Source organism: Rhyacophila brunnea, unplaced genomic scaffold (genome assembly GCF_057557595.1).
Source record: "Rhyacophila brunnea isolate RB1 unplaced genomic scaffold, BYU_Rbru_1.0 scaffold_15, whole genome shotgun sequence".
Taxonomy (NCBI): domain Eukaryota; kingdom Metazoa; phylum Arthropoda; class Insecta; order Trichoptera; family Rhyacophilidae; genus Rhyacophila; species Rhyacophila brunnea.
Window position 1 is genome coordinate 31,047,049 of NW_028232806.1, and position 22,607 is coordinate 31,069,655.

The following is a 22,607-nucleotide window of genomic DNA, read 5'->3' on the forward strand; positions in this document are numbered from 1 at the left end:
AATGAAGTATTGACTTTTTTTGTATTCTTGTCAGACTTATATAATACTGCAAAATAATATTATTCCAGAAGTCTCTTCAATTAAGTTTCAAACGTAAACCAATTAAGTATATTTAAGACATGTCGGATTTTAGTTTGCTATAATTTTGTAATGATATTATACCTACCTAATGTCTATAAAATACGTACTGCAGTTATTAAAAAACAATTTTAAATACTTCATAAATGACGATTAAACTAAAATAATTACATATAAGGACTCTGTATACAAATAAATTAATAATACCTTAATTTAATATTAGATAATATTAATAAAAATGTAAAGCAATTTATGTGTACGTAATAATAAAAAAGTATGATGTTTGGACTGTGTTTTTATATTTTCCCTACTGAAACACATGAGATTTCAACAACACATAATTCATTTAAAAATATATAATATGCATGTCACAAAGTTTCAACCATTCAGTACTACTACTTTTAAACTGACATTTCAATGATTTTTCAAAATAATGGGATCTTGTCATTTAAGAACACCAAATTATAAGTAATAGCGCCTCTACACATGCGTGGATTTCCTTGCACCAATAGTGTGTATTTTAAGCTATCGCAATAATAACTGTTTACATATAGCCCAGTCGCACATTGAAAATCGTCTCAACTGGGATAATAGCCATAAATCAAAACTGAGCGCAACATGCATCTTTCTTGTGTGTATAGCAAAGTCGTGCGAGGACAGTGACGTCACTCGCCAAGCCAAAATGAATGACGAAGTGCAACATTTTGGGATTATACCTGCACTGCATGTCAGGTGAAAATAGTTGCATGTGCCTTCAGATGTTTTTTTCAAAATAAAATGTTTTATTCCAGCAGTGTGCGAAGGTCCATAAGATAACGTATGTTTTGTGAATAACGAAGATGTCACATCAACATATTCGACAAGTTTCAGATGAAACGAGTTTAGATGTGAGAGCCGGTGTAAAAGTGCTGACTGTCTCACCAATCTCATTCTTCAAGAGCAAGCGAGACGCGATGTCATTTTATGGTACTATTTGACAGGTCATGAAAATCGATTAACCTCAAACTGAGTCTCTGCGTGGTGTAGTTCGTTTTTTTACCGGCAGGTTCAACACTATCGTTCTACAGCAGAGGCGCAGATATCACACAGTCCAATTGTCGCATGAAAATTCAGAAGTTACTGAACTTTTTTAATCCATGCATGTAATCTTGCAATTTGTACGATAATACGTGTTTACACGTGCATTTTTGTCTTATGGCCGCGATACTGTCAGCAGTAAATCCATGCATGAGTAAACGAGGTATAATGCTGCGAAAAAGTTACAAACAACTCAATAAATCTCGGTTACACATACGACTTAACGTATCAGTGGCGAAGATTCAATACTCAACAGTTTTTAAACGTTTACCTTCACTAATGAAAATTAATTTAAATATAATACATACAATGCAACTGATATGAACAGTGCAAATTGATTTATTATTCCGTATATCGTAACTAATGAAATAATAGAGTGAGAAACTAGTGACATTTTTAAATATCATGAAATTATTGGCATGTAATCATGTGAACATCACTAGTTCTGCACTTACAATTAACAATGAATCAGAATTTATATTTATAAAATGGGTTATCACTTTGCATTCACTTCATATAGATATTGTTTCTATGATCAATATCTATATTCGTGGGGTTACTGCCAATAGTTGATAAATCGATAATTTAGATATTTAGGGTTAACAACGGATTATGTGTCGGTATATAAATGTATGCTAGAAAAAAAAGATGTGCATAACATGATTTCGAATACTTACCAACTTTTGGCAGTAACCCCACCCCACGATGGTGAATTTAACACAAAAATTACGAATTAAAGAATATCTATACAAAAATAATATTTCAAACAGAACATAATATTAAAAAAGACTGATTGAAAAAATGATCAAATTCAGTTAATTCTGAATTTATTGTAATCATTTACCCAAAATGTTTACCCAAAAGGTAAACACTTCGCCACTGAATGCCACATACGTTACAAAGATAGATAATAATATTATGTCATACAGAGCACAAGTGAAGTTTATACGGTTGGTAAAAATCACTGATGAATTGGTTGATAGTACACCAAATTCAGATATATCTGAATTTAATAATATTGTTACTTAACTTTGGCAAATCAATTTTTCAGAATTTCTTCTGCGTTTTACTCGATTGTGGTCCTCCCTTACCGCCCTGCTCCCGTTTTCTTTTGTTGAGAGGATTCCTAGGATCGTAGATGTCGAACCAGTCATCGCCTTTGGTTGAAGCATCTTTCGCGAGGACTCCTCCTTGATTTTCAAAATGAAGCTCATGCGCCAACCTTTAAATAAACCGATACTGCATTAACAACATAGGTAGGTACTAACACCCCCTTTTTATGACGGCACTCTTCTGGATCCCCCTAACACCTGGGCAAGCATGTAAAAACCCATTTGTCACACAATTCAGTTAATTATTTCCAGATGTCATTCATCCTAATTTGAACTGAATAGTGTTTGAATTCGGTTCCAGCCTCCCAGTCGAATTAAGAAGACGCGTTCTTCAGCAAATACATTTCCCACACACGTGCCGCATAATCAAACAAATATTATACACATCTTCGTCATTTCTATTGTGCTTCAATAAATCAGTTCTCCAAAACAGTGTTACTCCTGAAGCAACCACCCTCTCACCAAAAACACTCTCTCCTGCATTTCCTTACCATTCGTCCAGAGCCAAAGGGCACTTTGTTAGTACCTACTCATTTCATTACAATCACTTTGAGATTAAATTTACTTTATTTAGATCGACTGTTCTACAAAGTTTCAATAGGTTGGAATATATGAACCAATTATATTGATTCAGGAATCATATTTGTGCTAATATTTATTCGCCAAGGCTACACTGAGTTTCTAAAAAACATCTTGCATTTGTGCTAACAAACGTAAAATAGATGTGCAATCACAAATATGTAACAGTGCATCATACATACAGTTAACTGCCCTTCTAAGGAAGAAGGCAGTAACTAGCAAAATTTTTGAAATTGAGTTATGAATGTCATCCGTTAGGTAATTTTGAAAGCTATATATTCTGTTCATTGTAAAATCAGTATTATCACTAAAATACTGTTAAAATCCTTAGTGAAAAAATAGACATCTTCTAAAATAATACATTTTTTTTTAGCAAAAAGGCAGTAATTGCACCCATTCATTGCAGTTACTGCTTGTTTATTATTACTTTGTTTGTATTTTAACATCCTACTAATAAAAATTACCACCGTTTTTTATTAATTCACAGTACTGAAGTTTGAGAAAAAACACATTATGTCATTTATCTCGTAAGTGTATGAGAGTTAGTTACTGCCTTCTTCCTTAGAAGGGCAGAGTAGTACTTGTACAAAATGTCAAAAAAGCTGCACATATTGTTTATGTTGCTATGTGTTAATGCTGGCAATGTATGGAATATTAATTTTTTTATGGCAACCAAGAATATTTTTGAATTACCATAAAAAAATAATACAAAAAGTTCATAGTAGAAATCCTTCTACGTATAGTCAAAATTTTTGGTTGACACTCACCAATCATCACTGTTTATTGCATCTAAATCGTCAACCGGAGGTTTTGGCGTGTTTGTTGATGATTCTTCATCGCCTTCATTCTCTTCGTGAAGTTTCTCTTTCATAGTTGATAATTTCTTTTTAAATTTGTTTAATAGGGCTAGTGTGAACTGCTCTCTGTAATTCAATAATGCATACAATTTGAAAAAATCATTGATATAATAAATTATATAACATAGGTACCTGTGTAGCAGTTTGTCAGTCAATCATATTTGTTTTCATTGAACTAAAACTACAATGTGTAGATAGTGTTTGTTAGTTTTAAAAAATCAATTAAGCCCTGACTAATCCAAACCATAGTCGATAAAGTCAAAAAATATTAATTTATATATATTATTTTAGATATTTTATAGATAGAAGATATTCTTTATCAATTATAGTTAGGTATAGGCAGAGCTAAGAATACATAATTACAAGATAAAAAGAACTTTTCATGTACGTTTTTAAATTTTCTGTTGAATCATATAAACTTGACTTGACTAGCTTAAACGATCAAACAAAATTGTATTTGATAGAAATAATACTGAAATGTCATTTTGACACTCATATTGATTTCCATAGTAACGCACGTATATATTAATAATTTAGTTGTTAGGACCCTAGCAACCAATAATAGTGGATTGGATTACGGATTTCTTCCGAAATAACTTTTCATACAAAACAGAATTAACTGAAAATTAATTTAATTCTACTTAAAAATGGCTAAAAATATTAAAAAAATGCATTGGCATCGTGTTCTGATATATTCTAAAAGTTTCAAATGTCTAGCTAGTCGGGAAGTTAGTTAAAAATTGATTGCAAGATTTGTACCGGACAAATTAGAATACGACCTAATAAAAACGTTGTAAAATTGCAAATGGTGCTGGTTAGTTTTTAAAAATCAATCAAACCTTGCATACCAAACCATAACAGTTTCAGTGTGCTATGGGCGATCCGACAAAAATAGTGCACACTTTTCAGTCATACTTAATTGTTTTCGTTGAATTAAGAATACATATTACATGGTGGTGATTAGTTTTTTAAAATTCATTAAGTGCTGCCTAAACCAAACTATAATAGATAAAAAATATTATTTTATATTTATAAACAATTATTTTTTAACGACTATGATTTGGTATAAGCAAGGCTTAATGAAATTAAAAAAATTAACCAACATGTTTTGCCTAAAATTTTCTCTTTCTCGTCGTCACCCTAATGAGAATCTTGTTCATTCTGGAATAAGTACTACAGAATTATGGATCAGCTTATTGTGGATGCTATCAGTTTTCCAATAAATGTCTTCACCTCATCGGTATTCACCCAATGTCCCTTTTACCGGACATACTGCTCAAAAAAATTAACCTTTCGAAGCTATCTGGACCATGGCGAAGTTTACCTGAAGATTCTCAGAATGTGACGCATGGAAACAGATGACAGTCACTTTCTGATGACTCGTATTGATTCTGTGCCCCGTGTAGGACATCATAAGTATTTGCAGCATTGGTAGCACCATATCTCAATGTCTAGTATTTTTAATGCCCACGATTCCACTTCATACATAGCTCCTAAGCAGTGCATGATCTGCCTACTCACATGAGACATCACTGCATAAACCCTATGCGAAATAGCTTACACGGCAGTCATGAGGGATGGTGGTAAACTGTTAAGATTCGACATAAATAGAGCATACTAAACATTGTCATTCATACTTATTTGTTTTCATTGAACTAAGAATACAATTTGCACATGGTGCAGGTAAGTTTTTAAAATTCAATTAAACCCTGCCTAAACCAAACCATAATAGTTTAGGTTTGCTATGGGCGATCCGACAAAAATAGTGCACACTTCATCAGCCATACTTATTTGTTTTCGTTGAATTAAGAATACATATTGCATATTATGATAGTGATGGTGCAAATTTCTTCTATTAACAAAATATCTAAAATGATGTATGGTTTAATGGTATAATTTTAGGTATTTTATAGAAACGAATATATTTTTACTATTATCTACTATGGCTTGGATTATGCAGGGTATAATTAAATTTTAAAAACTAACAAACACTATCTCCACAGTGTAGTCTTGGTTTAAGGTGACGCATCAGTGAAACGCCAAATAATTTTCAACTGTACGCGCGACGAAATTTTGTACTCGCTTCGCATTCATTGAGAGAACGTGGAGTCAGACATACGTCACTTTGCTGCGTGATGGCGACGGGCCAATTAATTCTAAAATCGTGTAAAGATGACTAAAAACGTTACCCATTTACTTTAAAAAGAAAACATGTCAATGAATATATTATTATTGTTACTAATAGAATAATAAACAGAACATAAAATGGACGTATGTTGGATTTATATGAGAAATAATATTTCGTTTGACAGGCGTCTTTTGCACCCGCGACCCGCAATCCGCACATCGCCTAGCAACGATCTTTTTAGATCGTGTCTCAACTAATGCATGGCCTTAATGAAAACAAATATGTTTGACTGTTTAGTGTGCACTATTTATGTCGGCTCTCAACGGCCTACCTTCACCCCTCACCACTGGTACATACGTTATGATATCTCCATAATATGGTAGTCTATATGCGACGTCTTGAAGAAGAAATGATGATTTTCCTTTGATGAGATGTTGAGTTAATACTGAGATAATCATCAATTATATTATATTTTTCTATGCGTCTCTGGCTAATTTTTAATCACACGTAACTTTCATTGAAGAATGCGACTCAAGTATTTTACATTTTCTTTCGTTAAAGAAAAATTGAAATAGTAATGGACAGGACATTTATTCCAAAGAACAAACAAGCATTGATATAGAGAAAAGCTCAAATGGGGATTGTGGAAGGGATGAAGTATTGACAGGTGAAAAATTACTAGACAACATAGTTGAAAATAAATTTATTCATTGGCTGATTAAAATTTCATAATAAAAAAAAGCTTACATCTATTAGGTAGCAGAATGAATTATATTCAGTAATAACTATATACACCCGATCCTCTTTTTGCACAGCTTTTTTTTGCACAGTTTAAAAAAAGTACCGATTACTTTTTATTTACACTGATTTTTTTGCTTTAACACGGTTCAAAGAAACTAAAAAGAATTAAAATACGTATGTGTATACATATTTATCAAAAAATTGCGTTGCAATTGACCGCACGCCACTGGCGCATACATATGTTGTCACCGGATGCCGCCCAGACATACATACGTACATACATGGCGCCACTAGTCAGTTACTTCGGGTTCGATACGAGGGACACACCGCGTGCTTCGGTGCCAGCGTCATTAAATATTTCCATCGATGAGAGTGATCTTTCGCCAGAGAAAAACAGCAGTAAACGGGCACGTTTATTGTCAAAAGTAGCGACACTGAATGAATATATTTCTCGCTAAATTTAAATTAAATCGAAAATTATGTATTTTTATGTAGGTATAAATAATAAATAAATTCGATTTATTTTTGAGTTTAAGAATTTCATATTTTGAGTTGATTTCAAGTAATGGAACCTATCTACCTTTTTTGTTTGGGCACCTTATTTTTTTTTACATGGTTTTGTTTTGCACGGTAGTCTTTGAAACGTATCCTCAGTGCAAAAAGAGGATCGAGTGTATATATATATTTATAATGTGAATACATTAATTAATGACATGGTAATTTTATGTTCATTCTTAAAAATAATAATACTAAATATAGATAGTTCTATGATATGACCAACAAAGCTATTCTTAAAAGTTAACACTTTAGCAAGTTTCCATACACAAGGCGGTTATCAGCGATTATCTACAATAATTGGTAAGTTCGTAATACGGTGAAAATTTAAGTTGAAATACGTCTCTTATTTGCGAAGCTCGGTCAAATTCGGGTATGCTCATGCAGGTGTATCTATGGTTTTTACACCCAAACCCCAAAATTTTATATTGAAACGTCAAACAAAAATTGAACATATCAACATAACTTACATATTTATTAGTCATGTCATTGTAGTATGTATTTAAAAAAGTATGTTACTACTCGCCACTCGATATTTGACAGCTTGCGGGAACTATAAATTGAGGCGGCGGCCGTGACCCGTGATGTAGATTATTTTTCAAAATAGTCGCATCTCGCATCTCAATTTTCAATATGTAATTGACATACTCTATCTTGCTCTAAAAGTTAACACAGTCAAGAGAGGTGGTGTTAAAAGATAGCAACTTCTTATGATAATTAACTGCCTGAATACGTATAGTGATAAATGTGATATATTTTTCACATTTATCACTTTTCGGGTGTTAAGTGTTGTTAGAATGGCCTCGCAGGTATGTAAATGCTAATGTACAAATGAGGTGTCTATTTCCAAAAATGGATATCCACATATGATCAGAATTTAACAAAAAATATGTGCATATTATGTATTCTCTCTACTTCTTAGTCGCTCCCTCGAGACTGAGGATCATGACCACCTTGAAATTCTGTCATCTTTTAAGCGACCAAGACTTTCCATCCCTCTCGATCGTCTGCTTCTCTCAGATCAGGTTGCTCTAGCGCGCCGACGCTCTTCCTTTAGGTCGCCTTTACTGGAGGCTACCCAAAACCACCAGTCTCTTCAGGTTATCTGGTCGGTACTGAACGATTTGTCTGAAAACTGCAGATTGCGTCTCAAACATATTGTTAAGAGCCGTTCCTTCAGGTAATGTAATTTTACATTTCTTACAATTCTATAATATCCAAAATCCGTCAAAAGCATACGAAAAAAAATGTTTTAAAAAAATGTTATGTCATAGTAATGACAATGACTAATGACAGACAGAAAGACACTGATAAATTGAAAAGATACAAATTAATGATCCAGATATGATATGTGAGCTATATTAATTAGACAATAAAAATACGCATATTGTTCTTATTTGAAAATTGCATACCATAGAAAAAGAAACTAACATTGAAATCAAACATTTATGCATGGAAAACAAAAATGTGTTTACACACAAATTTTGAATTGAAAGGTTATCGAAGTTTAGAAATAGGTACCTCATATATGCACAATTGTTTCATGTATGTAGTATAACAACTAAAGTTATAAAACCATAGTACATAATAATTATATAATATGCATTAATCAATAAACATAAGAGTGGTGATTTCCACGTAAAAAAATATTAATATGGAATGCAAAAAGGCGATAAATATTTATAATATGTAGTGGACAGGATAAATAATTTTAATAATAAATCGAGATAGGATAAAAACTATGGAAGATCATACAGTGGAACCCAGTGGCGAAGGGTGGAGGTAGGCTGTTAAGATCCGCCATAAACAGTGCACATTAAACTTTTTCAGACATACATATTTGTTTTCATTGAAATAAGACTACAATTTACAGATAGTGTTAGTTAGTTTTTAAAATTCAATTAAACCATTAGAAACCAAGCCATAATAGATAATAGTCAAAAAATACATGTCTATTTCTAAAATATCTAAAAGTATGCAATTAAATCATACATAACTTTGAATATTTTGTAAATAGAATAATATTTTTTATTTATTATAGTTTGGTGTAGTCAGGGCTTAATGAATTAAAAAAATTAACCAACAATATGTGTAATATGTATATTTAATCCAACGAAAACGAATAACTCCCCGCTACCGCTAAAAATAATTCCCCGCTACCACATAATAATAATTATATACATATTTAAAAATATCCATCTAGGATTGATAATAAATAACATGCGTTTGATTTGTAGACGTAATGTTTTGAGAATGAATAAAATTAGCCATCTCTCAAGATGGTATATAAACTAAAGATTTAACGTGACAAATGAATGATAAAACATTCTCCCATTTGATATCGTTACCTAAGATATAATCTAATATATTATTTAATGTGCTTTTCATTTGTTTATATAAATATTTGGTTATCATTTCAGTCATAAATCAAAAATAAAAATTACAATACCATTTGATTTTCAATTAAAACTAATTATTAATACTATGATCTAACTATATTTTTATTGATAGGTAAATGCAACCGTCAACTGGCTTTACTTAATCCAATACATTCTTCAATATCATCAGAATCATGGACTACGGCTTCGTCCCACGGCCCGTAAATATTATCTTTATATTTTTGCCACCTCACAAACAACAATGGACAGTACACATTAATAAACAGTACAGACAACATAAAAAAGTAAAATAGGGTCATAGAAACACTCCACAGAGAAGCGAAAGCCGCGAGTGTTGTCAATATGAAAAAAACAATGGCGAAATGCGTTTGAAGAATCAAATTAATTAAAATCGGCGATAAAACAAAACACTGGACGGCCACGGATATTAAAACGAAAGCGTGGAATGCATTTGAAAGTCTAGAAGCTAGACAAATTGAGGCGAAGATGGCGGCGTTTATCGATAGAGAATTGGAAACTATCGCAACAGATACACCGTAGTCGGAAAATATTATATGGACAATCATCATGCAGGCCGCTGTCGCAAATATCGTATCAGTACTGACCGTATCTGTCAATGTGTGAAGAGTAGGAGAAACAATATAACCAAAGACTAAAAAAATTAATACAGTTTTTAAATCACCATAGACAAGACATGTAATTGAATTGTCAATTGTTTTAACATTCTTTTTCACAGTATTATTAAATTCAGAAGAAATGTCAGAATACTTCTTTTTTGCACTTTTTTTCAAACTGTTTTTTATACTGTTTTCAAACATTTTATCGATAAAAACGTTTTCTTCTTTATCAACCACAGACTTATCTATTATATTTGGTGAAGGAATGCAATTTTTATTAACTGTAGGTTTAATTTCATTGTTACTCTTCTTAAAATTATATCTCGCTATCAAAAATGTCAAATATCCCACAAAGGATAAAGCACACGACGCACCGAACACTGTTTCGATTGTGGCCCATTCGTTGTACAGGTAAGTAAACAGCACGCTGAATAACACGCATGTGGAAACTTTGTGGGTCAGCCTGCACGATCCGAGGCAACATTCGATGAACGTAACTTTCTGAACGTTAACGTTCTTTCTCATCTGTTCCAAAAACCTCACGTCTGTGTAGTTATCCGGGTAATGACCTGTGTTTTCATACAGGTTTTTTACCCATGGCTTTCTTTCAGTCGGTTTAGCAGTTGACAGGTTGTGCCTGCAACAAGAAATGGTAAAAAATTATCTGTCATTTGATGATTTACCAAATCCGCTTATCTAGTTAGTTGTTGAGGCTTTTTAATAAATCTTATTAATTTATAAGACATTTTATTAATATCCCCGCAGGTTACTATTTATTGCCATGTCTATCTTGTCATGGTACAAAATATATTGTCATAAAATTATTTTGTTTTTCTTTTGATATTCTTGAAAGGTCAATAAGAATTCTCTTTGTTACAGCTTATGTTGGCAGAATACATGACGTACGCCAATAATTATCAATTGATACAAAATAGCACAATATATAATTCCAATACATTGGTTTTTCACTGTATCAATAATCCTCGACAATGTTTTGTGGGACACTTGTTGCAGTATCAGCATAGCACTAACACGTATGTAGATTCAATACTACAACATAATACATTAATCTAACACATCAGAATCACGTTGAATGCGGAGGTTGTTTAAATATAAATATAAAATGACATAAATGACACGAAGATGGTAAAGTAATTGTTGGGTAGGAATTGGATTATCAACTGGAAACTGACTCGCATCGTCGTGAAAGTGAGGTATGCTGGTAAAATCTATTTCTTTAAAGGTATAAGTACTAGCATGTTGTAAGTTTGAGAAACACCTCTCTAAACAACCTTACACCGTTAACAATTAAACAACCGCCTGATTTTGCATATCCTCATTTAATAAAACACCCTTTTTAAATGATTGTTTAGTTTTGTGACATTACGAAAATAACCTGTAATTAAATAAATCAAACAAAATGCTCACCTAGAAGCTCCTTTTTTGGGGACATCCTCCTTCATCTTTCTGTACTTCTCCTGCTGCAGCTCAAAGTCTTGGATAATCTCGTTCTCTGGCTTCTTCTCCTCGGGTTTGTCTTCGGCAGCTTTTTCACTTTCACTCGCTTTCTTTCCGCTCATCTCACGTTTTAGGTCTCTGATTTGGCCGCGGATTTCTTCACTGAAAATCAACAATAAAGAATTCTATTATAATATAAAATAAAATGGTAACGTCAGACATACTGGAACTCATCCATTGATTTAATTACTGTATTGCACTGAAGATAATGTAATGTGCCTAAAATATTTTTCTGTAAAAAAATATTAGCATTATATTTGATCTCTATGAAAAAAAGTTAATTAGTGCATCGTCTGTCTGTAAAAGGTTTTGTTCTGCGGGTTTAAAATATAATTTAATTTGTCCTTTTAATATTTATGTTACATTTGAGACAATACAGTATGTTGCTCATCGGTTAATTTAATTTTATCAATACATTACACTAGAGCTGGGGTGGGGAACCTGCGACCTCGTAGGCCTTTAAATGCGGCCAAAGATTTCCATCCAGTAGAGGTAGAGGTAGACTGTGGAGATCCGACATAAATAGTGCGCACTAAACTTTGTCAGACATATTTATTTGTTTTCATTGAACTAAGAATACGATTTGCAGACGGTGTTAGTTTTGAAAATTCAATTAAACCCTGCCTAAAAACTAAGCCATAATAATAATAATATGTAGATAAAAGATAAATAATATTCTTCTATAATATAGAGGAGCAAAATAACGGAAGCACACGAATGTATTTAATGTGATATATGTCACGACCATGGCCCCCACATCCTGAAGCGGGCCTCCATGAAAGGATCTTTGGCGGGCCCACCTACCTATCGCTAAGGTTAAGGCCAGTGTGATGCTCTACAGCAGTGTTTCCTAAATTCTACATGAGAATTATCATTTAAGTACATCGATCATCATATCACACCAAACTGCAATGCACAACCACATATTTAAAACATTTAACAGTCCTGAAGTAAAGTAACGTAGTAGTAACTTTTTTTTACTATTAGAGTAAACTTTTGATGTGTGTTAATCTCACTTAGCTGGTCAACTCTCCACGCCGGGTCCCTCTTATACCCGGGCCCCTAGGCTACAGCCCTGCCAGTCTCCCCCTTGTGGGGGCCATGGTCACGACACTCCCAAAATGACATAGGGCTGGACATGTTGTTCAGTGATTGAATAACTGCTGGAAAAATACTGTCATGCATGGATTACTACTGACGGTACGTATTATCGCAGCCATAACAAAAAAATGCATGTATAAACACGTATTATCATGCAAATTGCAAGATTGCACGCACAGATTAAAAAAGTTCAGAAACTTCTGAATTTTCACACGACAATTGGACTACGATATGTGTAGTAGAACGATAGTGGCGAATCTGCTGGTAAAAAAACGAACTATACCGCGCACAGACTCACTTTGAGGTTAACCGATTTTCATGACCTATCAAATAGTACCATAAAATGACAACATCGCGTCTCGTTTACTCTTGAAGAATGAGGTTGGTGAGACAGTCAGCACTTTTACGTGTAAACAGTTACTATCGCGATAGTTTACAATACACACTATCGGTGCGAATAAATCCATGCACGTGTACAGGCGCTATAAGGCACTAAGTACCACACAGCTGCCCTACAACGTAAGTACTGGTTCTATGACTTGAATGTTTGATGGAAATACATGAAAAAAATCCTAAGACAGGGAGGAGTGGAAAAAGACCTTTACCCAACAATTAATTGACCCCAGCTGATTATGATAACCACAATAATGCACGCATTGATTGAAATTGTAATTATTAAAAAAAAAATTAATATATCAACAGATTTTTAAAAAAACCATGTCAATTATTTGGTTTCTTACGCTTGTTTTTTCCTTGCTTCTATCCGGTCCTTCCCCAGATAATACTCCTCAATTTCTTCATCGCTCTTTTCATCAGACTTCTCCGGCGCCTTATTATCAATGGAACCTTTCTTAGGGTCACCTCTGGTTTTGGCTTGAAGTTTGTCTCTGATACTATTAACGGCAGCTATTGTGGCCTCGTCCATCACTTTGCTAGAGCTGCTGGCACCCTCGTCATCATTCTCAACATCTGAATCAGAATAAATATCGTCAGTGATGGATTATCTCATCAAGTATTATACCCCGTTTATACGTGCATTTTCTAGTTATGAAGTATAACACGTAAGTTGCAAAACTGCATGCACGGATCAAAATGTTCAGAAGCTTTTGAATTTTCATGCAATAATTGGTACTTGCATGGCAGATGTGCATGCAGTGGCGAACCTGCCGGACGAAATACGAACTACATTGTTTTTCAAATTGTATTTGGAAGTGATTAACATCCATTTTTAATAAATAAAAAATTAGTTAGTAGCCTCTTTGTGACATAGCCAAAATTTATAACGGTTTGTAGAACCAATGAAAAAACTATTTAATATTATAGTGGAATTTTTACAGTTATAATTTATAATGTGATGAGGACAAATATACCACCGACACAGATGCCTATGGGTCAACAAAATATTCAAACATACCTAACGCTGTCAATCGACTAAGTTTTGGATCGTCCAAAACATCATGGGTGGATTTTGGTTTCCCACGGAACTCTGTTGATTGATCTTCTTCTTCCTCGGCTTCCACACCGAAAGATAGCAGGCCAAAATTTCTAAGAAAAAACAGGGTTTTATTAAATTTTGTCCAGATGTTATATTATAATTATGAAATTAAGCTGGAAAACGGGTAAGTAGTGATTAAATTTATGTGTGAAAAAAAAATATAGAAAAGTCTGATCCACTACTTTTCAGGAAAACCAAAAGAAGTTTGAGTTTTAGACGACTTTGGATATGAACTTCTGTTTCTGTGCGGAATTTAATAATTCACAGGCATTGCTTTGACTCTTTTGTTTGAAGACTTTGAAAATAGTTCAACCATATATGTACCACTTTAAACTTTTCACATTATGACATAAAATAAGTGATGTCAAAAATATTAATACATAATATTCTGAACTCACTTCACCCCAGTTTTATCTTTCTTCTTCTTCTTCCCACCTTCCTCAGACTTTTTGGACTTATCACTAACTCTAGGTACAATGTCTCCATATGGATCCACCAGAACTTGACTACTGATAATCTTGTGAGGGTAGAGAGGTCTATCGTCTTGGTCAGTTAGTCCTTCAGCCAGCTTTATCATATTGAAGATAGTTTCACCTAGAAAAATATTTATTATTTCACAAATTTCATTTGCATCTAAATTTGAATATTCAGCAGCACCCCTGTAACACGGTGTTTAAAAACCCCTACTCTATGCTATAGAAAAGAATTGAAAAGTCAATAGTGACCCAACTAGCCTAGCAACATAGCAAACTAAGTGATAGTTATATAAAATCATTTGAAGAGAAAAAAGACTCTACTGTAATAGATCATTACCGGTGACTTTCGCAAAAATGGTGTGTTTATTCTGAAGTTCAGGAGTGGCGTTAAGCGTGAAGAAAAATTGCGATCCATTATCGTCTTTTCCTGCATTGGCCATCGCCACCAGACCACGTCTGTTGAACCGAAGTCTTGAATGGAATTCCTCCTGCAAATATAATGTATGATATTAGAAAATTTATATATGTATTAAAACTTTTCCTTTCTTCAGACTTTTGGAACCAGACAGAACAACTTGTAGAAAAGTATGGTAAGGCAATATTGTCATGCAGATCCAGATTCCCCAATGATTATCAACGAGCAAAACATCAAGTTTTTAAATACCAGGGGGTGCACATAATAGAAGGTGGTACTTCACAACAGGCTCGCTATCCAAATGGTTACATGTAAATTGTATGTAAAACATTTCACCATGGCACAGTTCACCGTGAGCTTTATATCGGAAAGGACCGTATACTATACAGTCTCCAATTTTATTAGATTCAATTTTTATAGCTGATTTTAGCAAAATTCATGAATTCGAGAATGAAAACCTAACCTAAACTGACAGATAGACAGATAGACAGATATACTAGAGTATATTAGCTATTTTTTAAATTTGTTTGCTGCTGGCTTCCTGTCAAGTGTAAACCAACAAGAACCGTGTTTTATTTAGACATGAATTTTGTTAGTACTAAGTACTTATATGACCCAAAGAAGGTTGGACGGTCTTTAATATACGGCCATATATTTGGGATACACCATTTCACAGTGAAGTGTGATACGGCGAACTGCATATATACAAGTTTCCGGACACGATTCAAATTGGCATGGCATCGATGCGGATATGTCCGGGACTCACGACTGTACTCAATTAAAACAAAATGTCGCCTAATCGATACTTGCATTCTGACGGTGCTGGTTTACGATAGTGAGTCACGGCACCTTACAAAGGCTCAGAGCAATAATTGTATACTGAGCTTCTTGAACAGATGCTCGCGATGGATAACAGGTATGCGGTGGTATAACTTTAGTAGTAATAAGAAAATAAGAGAGCCGACCGTGCAGCCTCTCAACACATTGAGAGTGAAGAAGTGACGTTGGACCCGGTTTGGCCACATACTAAAAAGAATTTTTATTGAAGACTACGGCATCTTGAAAGGTCACTAAATATCATTCACAGAGTGTATACAGCAGAGCAATGGGATGCTGGCATAACCTGGGAGGATACAAGGAGACTAGAAAGCAACAGAGATTCTTGAAGCGACCGTATGATATCCATATACTTCAATTGAGGAGCAGATATCGAGTGCTTAAAGTCAAACAATGTTATCTACAAAAGTGTTTTTTTTTTTGAGATAACGTTATTTTACATTTTCGGCTACATGATAGTCAAACAACGTTATGTCAATCTTTTCTAATTTCTTCTTAAATCGTCAGTAAAGTTTAACGTTAACTACATAAGTTACCCTTGCTTTCATATTTTTTTAAAACTATTACTATAAATTTTAACATCATCAGAAGCAATTAAATGTACAATACAAAACAAATTATAAAATATGAACATTAGGTTTTAAATAAACATTTCCCTTGTTGAGTTACAAGAATCTAAAAAAACGATTTTTGGCTCTCCTGTAAAGTTGCACTTTTGTAGATAGTGTTGTTTGACATTAAGCCCTCGATATGGCCAAAGAAGTATGTTTTACCATCGGTGTGTGGGTATAAGAATAAATAAATACATACCTTAAAAGTGCCACCGTAGGCAGACTCCCCTCCAGTTCCATCACCCTTTGGATCTCCGCCTTGGACTATAAAATCTGGCACTAGGCGGTGGAATATGGTTCCTAAAAATAAACACAATATATAATAAATTAATACTTGACTAATACACATGTTTGTTAGTTTCCAGGGAACTATTACAGGGTATTGACACACTCGTGGTTGTGGCTGTTCATTTGAAGATATGGAGGATTCTGTGGACTGGATGGTTCAAAACGGACGATTTAATTTTTGTGATGAAGTATACGCTCTGTATAGAAATACAGTGGCGACTTGGTTACCTGGATTAATATGATTTGAATATGTCACGAAACTAATAACAACATAACCTAACAAACTTTGTTGCCTGCCAGATTAAAAATATATGGGTGTTACGGAAATATTAAATATAAATATAAGAGAGTCCGAGAATACTATGCATGAAAAATTGAATTTGTAAATCGTTCATGTGCCAGTTAAATTTGCGTATGTGCCATAGATTCGCCAACCCTGTAATATACATAATTCGATACCCCAGTTCAATAGGGGAACAACTCATATAACTTGTTCCAAGATAATGGCGTTTGAATTTTTTGCAGTAATTCTCATTTTAATTTTAAAGCCTTGATTTCGATGAAAGTGTACATTTTTTTTATATTTTATTTAGTGGAATTAATCAATGCACAATGAAATTGGACATTTTAATAAAGAATTAACCAATAAATTTGATTATATAACGGAATTACTGATTAATCTCTGAAAGGGTTATTCGATTTTATGACACATTAAAGAAATTTTTGATCATTTTTTTGCTGAATTATAAAGGGAAGATTATTCTACATCGAATGGCATTCTTAACTCAAAACCTTTAAATTTTGAGTTGTTTCCCTATTGAACTGTGGTATCGAATTATATATTCTTATTTACACCGCAGCAGGCTATAAGGCTCAATAACAGTAGAGTATTTAGTAAAATAGAAGGCAAAAAATCACAAACACCCAGGCTTTGGAAAAATTACATTAATATAGAGTGTAGAGTTGAATTCGGGACCTCCAGATGAAAGACCAGCGCCTTACTCGCTGCACTATGAGGCCCGCCTTAGTTCTCGAAGGATCTAAGTTGTATTATAGATGTGACACTTATTGGAAGAAATTTTACTTGTCATCATATTATATGCTATATATTTCTTATATATTTAAAACATCTGGTATTCTTTGATTTCCCAATAAAATATATTGGGAGTCTGCATTTAGTGACTGAACTGGTTTAATTCCCTGCTGCAGTGTTTCCACGTCTTCTCACTAAAGATATGCTTGCAATGAACCACACGAAACTACACCCTTCTACTTCTTCATTTTGTGACTTTACAATCTGAGCTGCCAACCTCACACATCTGTTCACATTTTATATCCGAAATTGTTGAGGTGTTGACACCGTATTTATTAAGAAAAACAATGCCTCGAATCACCTCTTTTCAAAGCATTGATTACATATAATACTTGTCGTATAATGATAGCACAATACCGCTATTTTTGCCAGTTGAAATTACGCTACATAGAAAAGGTTTTCTTGAAAAGTTTTTAGTATTCCTATAATATAATATCATTGATAAATAAATATATTGTCATTAAAAATTAAATATTCCGAATGTTTTTACCGTTGTAATATCCCTCCATACACAATTGAATGAAGTTTCTGCACGCCTTTGGGGCTTCCTTCGTCCATAATTCCAAATCAATATCACCCACTGACGTTTTCAAGAGAACCTAAATAAACATCGAAAAATATTCAATTCATAAACCATTTAAATAGAAAAAAACACTACAATTACTAGGATTATATTTTAAATACCTATATGTACAATACATCTAATTGATTTTCATATTTAAATTTTCACATGACAGATAACCTCTAAATGTAATCTTTCCAAAATATGTGTTAAATGTTACTTTGGCGTAAATAATTGTGATAATACTTACTTTGCCAAGAGCGGGTGGCTCTTGAATATAAATATTACTCATTTTTATGTGTTGGATTAAAACTATTATTTGTCATACGATTTGACGGTTCGATATAAACATATTTTACTATTTTTTTGACAGCGAGATGGCGGTGCTTGGGTGCTCAGGGGGGCGAAAGAGCCATACAAAAATTATACCCGCTGATCAGCCTATAGTACCATGTACAGCTCATAGATGGCTGTATGACGGCCGTAAATTAACAAAAAATCGTTCGCCCATCTCTAATTTTGCCCATCCCTATGATTTGCTAGTACGATGCTCAGATTAGTGAAAGCCAATCAAATTAACGGATTTGATTAGTATGAAGTCTTTGCAAATACCATACTCTAGCAACTGAAGTTATTTAAAAATAACTGTCAAACGTCAAACTGTCATTTCACTCAAAGATATACGTTTTCACTATTTCAGCTCTAAAAAATCTTATGATATCTACATATTACTTATCAATACAATCAATTAAATTGTGTTATTATAGTTATCTGTGATTATAGTATTCGACTGCCCTGAATTAATATTATATCGGTATGTATTTTGGCATTGTGTTTATTATACTTACATGACAAACCATTTGGCATACTGACTATTGTAATAATTTTACGAATATAAACCAATAGACTTCCAGACTGATATTCTATTCTTACAAATACGAAACATCGTCTTATATGCATTAATTTTATCCTGATATAAAAACGATAGCCAGTAACTGTTATCTTAATATTAAGAATTCAATCAAGCATTAGAGTCATTAGATTTCACTAAACCAAAAAAATTCATTGAGTTATCACACGTAACTGTCGTTTAAAGCATGTTAATAAATTATGTAATCATTCTCTTTTATTCGTTATGTTATGTCATAAAAAAATAGTCCATGAAAAGTGTACTTCAAACCAATTATAGGTTAACTACATGATGATCCTATTGTCATTCCAAAAATTTCAGATGCCTCGAAGTTGTTGGGTGCCTGGCTGTGAGGTGAAGGGTGTGCCTTGTTACATCCTACCGAAGGCAGATCATGAACGACGGCAATGGATCCGTTTAATCGCGAATAGAAAACTTAAACTCTTAGGCAAACCACCGTCAACGGTCAACACTAAGCTGTGGAATTTCAAAAACATTAAGATAAGTAAAGATGGCCTTTTTTATAATGTCTACGTTTTAGCGATAGAATTATTAATTTGTACATTTTATTTAATGTAACGCCCACGGTGGCCGCGCGGCTTAACCGTTGGACTATAACGCCATGGGTCCCAGGTTCGAATCCTGGGTCTGGCAAGTACACATATTGTTTTTCAATTTGTGTGTGTGTCAGGGTATGGACCTAATAGGTTGAGCAAATGGCTGACATCCATTTCTCGTAATCTGTCAATACAAACCTCCACTCTGTGGAGGCCCATATGATCCTATTAGGATCGGACGTGGTCGAAAGAAAAAGAAAAAAGAATTTAATGTAATACGTACGTACTGGCAATTAGTATTTACGTATTCTTTAATCGTTTAGTACTTGCGTTTTCAAGTCTCGCTTTTTCTTCTCTTAGTATTTACCATGATCAACTTTCTTACGAAGTGAGTTATTATTATTTGTTTACATATTTTTCTAGTAACAAGGAGTTCAAGAAAATGGTCCGGGCAGCCTTTAGTCAGATCCAATTCAGAGGGGCGGCATTGGCCGGTTTTGGCCACTAAGCTGTGGAATTTCAAAAACATTAAGATAGGTAAAGATGGCCTTTTTTATAATGTCTACGGTTTAGCGATTGCATCATTAATTTGTGCATTTTATTTAATGTAATACGTACGTACCGGCGAATAGTTTTTACGTATTCTTTAATCGTTTAGTACTTGCGTTTTCAAGTCTCGCTTTTTCTTCTCTTAGTATTTACCATGATCACCTTTCTTACGAAGTGAGTTATTATTATTTGTTTACATTTTTTTCTAGTAACAAGGAGTTCAAGAATGCGGCCGTTCATGCATCTTCTCATCACATCCAAATGGACCTGACTCGACTACGCGCTACAGCTGATGCATCAAAAGAGTTACAAGCTGTTTGCCTGTTCAACCCGACATAAATACTATCCATATTATTTGTATAATACCTACATAATATTATGAATATGTTTTCAATAGGTTTGTGTCTGAGATGTTCCAATTTATGTATGTGAAGAATATAATATATGAAGTAATTTAAATAATCGTCTTTTATTATTTTCACTGCTATTATTTACTTGAAGACTTTGAATTATAAAATAACATACACTTAATTATTATGTAATTATATATTTTAATTTTTCTTACTTATTTCCACAATTATATTTAATATCGGGTTTGTCTTAATGACATACTCACTTTAAATATGACTGTAGAAATAAGTACGGAAAATAAAAATATATAACTTCGATAATAATTGAGTGTATGTTATTTTATAATCCAATTTTTAATTAAAATATATTTTCAAAATTGGCGGGCTTTTTCGATCGTAGTTCAGGTACAGCTCAGAGATGGCGCTGTTTAGCGGGAATAATTTTGTTCGTCTCTTGCGAATCTATAAGTATCTTATCTTATGCTGGTGGCTGTCACTTGTTGCCAGAATAGATATTTCATACATTGCCAGGCCAAAATAAACAATAATGTTGCCTCTGTGAAAATGTCGTAAATAAAATAATTCAATTATCCATTAGTCAAACTTCATAGGTACCAAAGAGGTCATTATCCAATCCAAATTGATTGCCTTTTATTTGAGCATTTTAGTAGGTAGGTAGTTTGATAATATACTATAATAATGTGTACATAATACTAGAAAGACATAAGTAATTGTTTTTAAATAAGTAGTTAGATACTTGCAATGTCTTTGGTAGGTAGGTAGGTAAACCTACTTCCATGGTTAAAAACAAAAATTAAGGAATCGTAAAAGAAAAGGTTAAAATATTCAAATTGTTAGGTACTGATTGTTACCTTCCAACTGACTTGTAAATGCATATTTAATAGATATTATGAGGGTACCTATTTTATGCCACGTTCATACCAATTAAATATTTTGTACTGCCTAGTTTTTCAAATCAAATCAAATTTATTTATTTTACATATTATAATGAACATAACAAATTATAAATTCAAAGCGTTTACGACATGACATAAAATAAGTGTTAATATTTTTTAAGAATAAAAATACAGAGAACTGTGAGTTAATAATACAATAAGTAATAAAATAAGAAATAAAATAAGAAAACAAATAACAAAATAAAAGTAGATGGAAGCACACAAAGTGAACTTTGATAGACCCTATCTTAAAAACTTATAAAACAACGTCCACCCAAATTCACCCTCACGTAAATGGAATATATCAATATCCGATGCGATTTCATTAAACATGGTTACTGCCCTCCCAATTGGCATTACTAATGGCAGGTTAGTTCTGCACCGTGGGAGAACAAACAACGGATGCCCTCGATTCCTAAGGTAATTATCAGAGACACACAAGCCAAAACCACCAAGAATGGCAGAGTTCACATTTACGCCGCGTATAAGTCTGAAAAAATATGTAGCTAAATAAAGATCCCTTCTAAATTTTAAGCTACAGTATGTAAACATCCCTAAGAGAAAATTAGTCGGATAGAGCCACGGATAATATCCATACAGCCGAAAGTAAAGGAGTCTTAAAAATTTCTTTTGGACTCTCCACCATAAGACCGTACTTCAACTGATGCGGGGCCCAAACGATAGACCCACTCTCAAGTCTGCTTCTAACTAAGGAGTTATAGAGAATTTTTAGTACCGTAACATCC

General features: G+C 33.4%; 1 protein-coding gene across 3 annotated transcripts; it reads right to left on the minus strand.

The window, feature by feature from the left end:
• Positions 1-355: 355 nt before the first annotated feature.
• On the minus strand, positions 356-18,935 carry LOC147075237 (spliceosome-associated protein CWC27 homolog). 3 transcript variants are annotated; one of them, XM_085943130.1, is made up of 11 exons: positions 18,790-18,935; positions 18,468-18,576; positions 16,796-16,896; positions 15,071-15,221; positions 14,656-14,851; positions 14,177-14,307; positions 13,503-13,731; positions 11,572-11,763; positions 3,614-3,769; positions 2,186-2,377; positions 1,298-1,326 (listed from the first exon to the last, which is right to left on the minus strand). In XM_085943130.1, exons 1-10 carry the CDS (start codon positions 18,829-18,831, stop codon positions 2,203-2,205), a joined length of 1,482 nt encoding a protein of 493 aa, XP_085799256.1. In that variant the 5' UTR covers positions 18,832-18,935; the 3' UTR covers positions 1,298-1,326; positions 2,186-2,202. The 3 variants fall into 3 exon arrangements, with proteins under 3 accessions (XP_085799255.1, XP_085799256.1, XP_085799254.1); XM_085943129.1 differs by having other exon boundaries at positions 356-2,377; XM_085943128.1 differs by lacking the exons at positions 1,298-1,326; positions 2,186-2,377; positions 3,614-3,769 and adding an exon at positions 9,540-10,780.
• Positions 18,936-22,607: the final 3,672 nt, after the last annotated feature.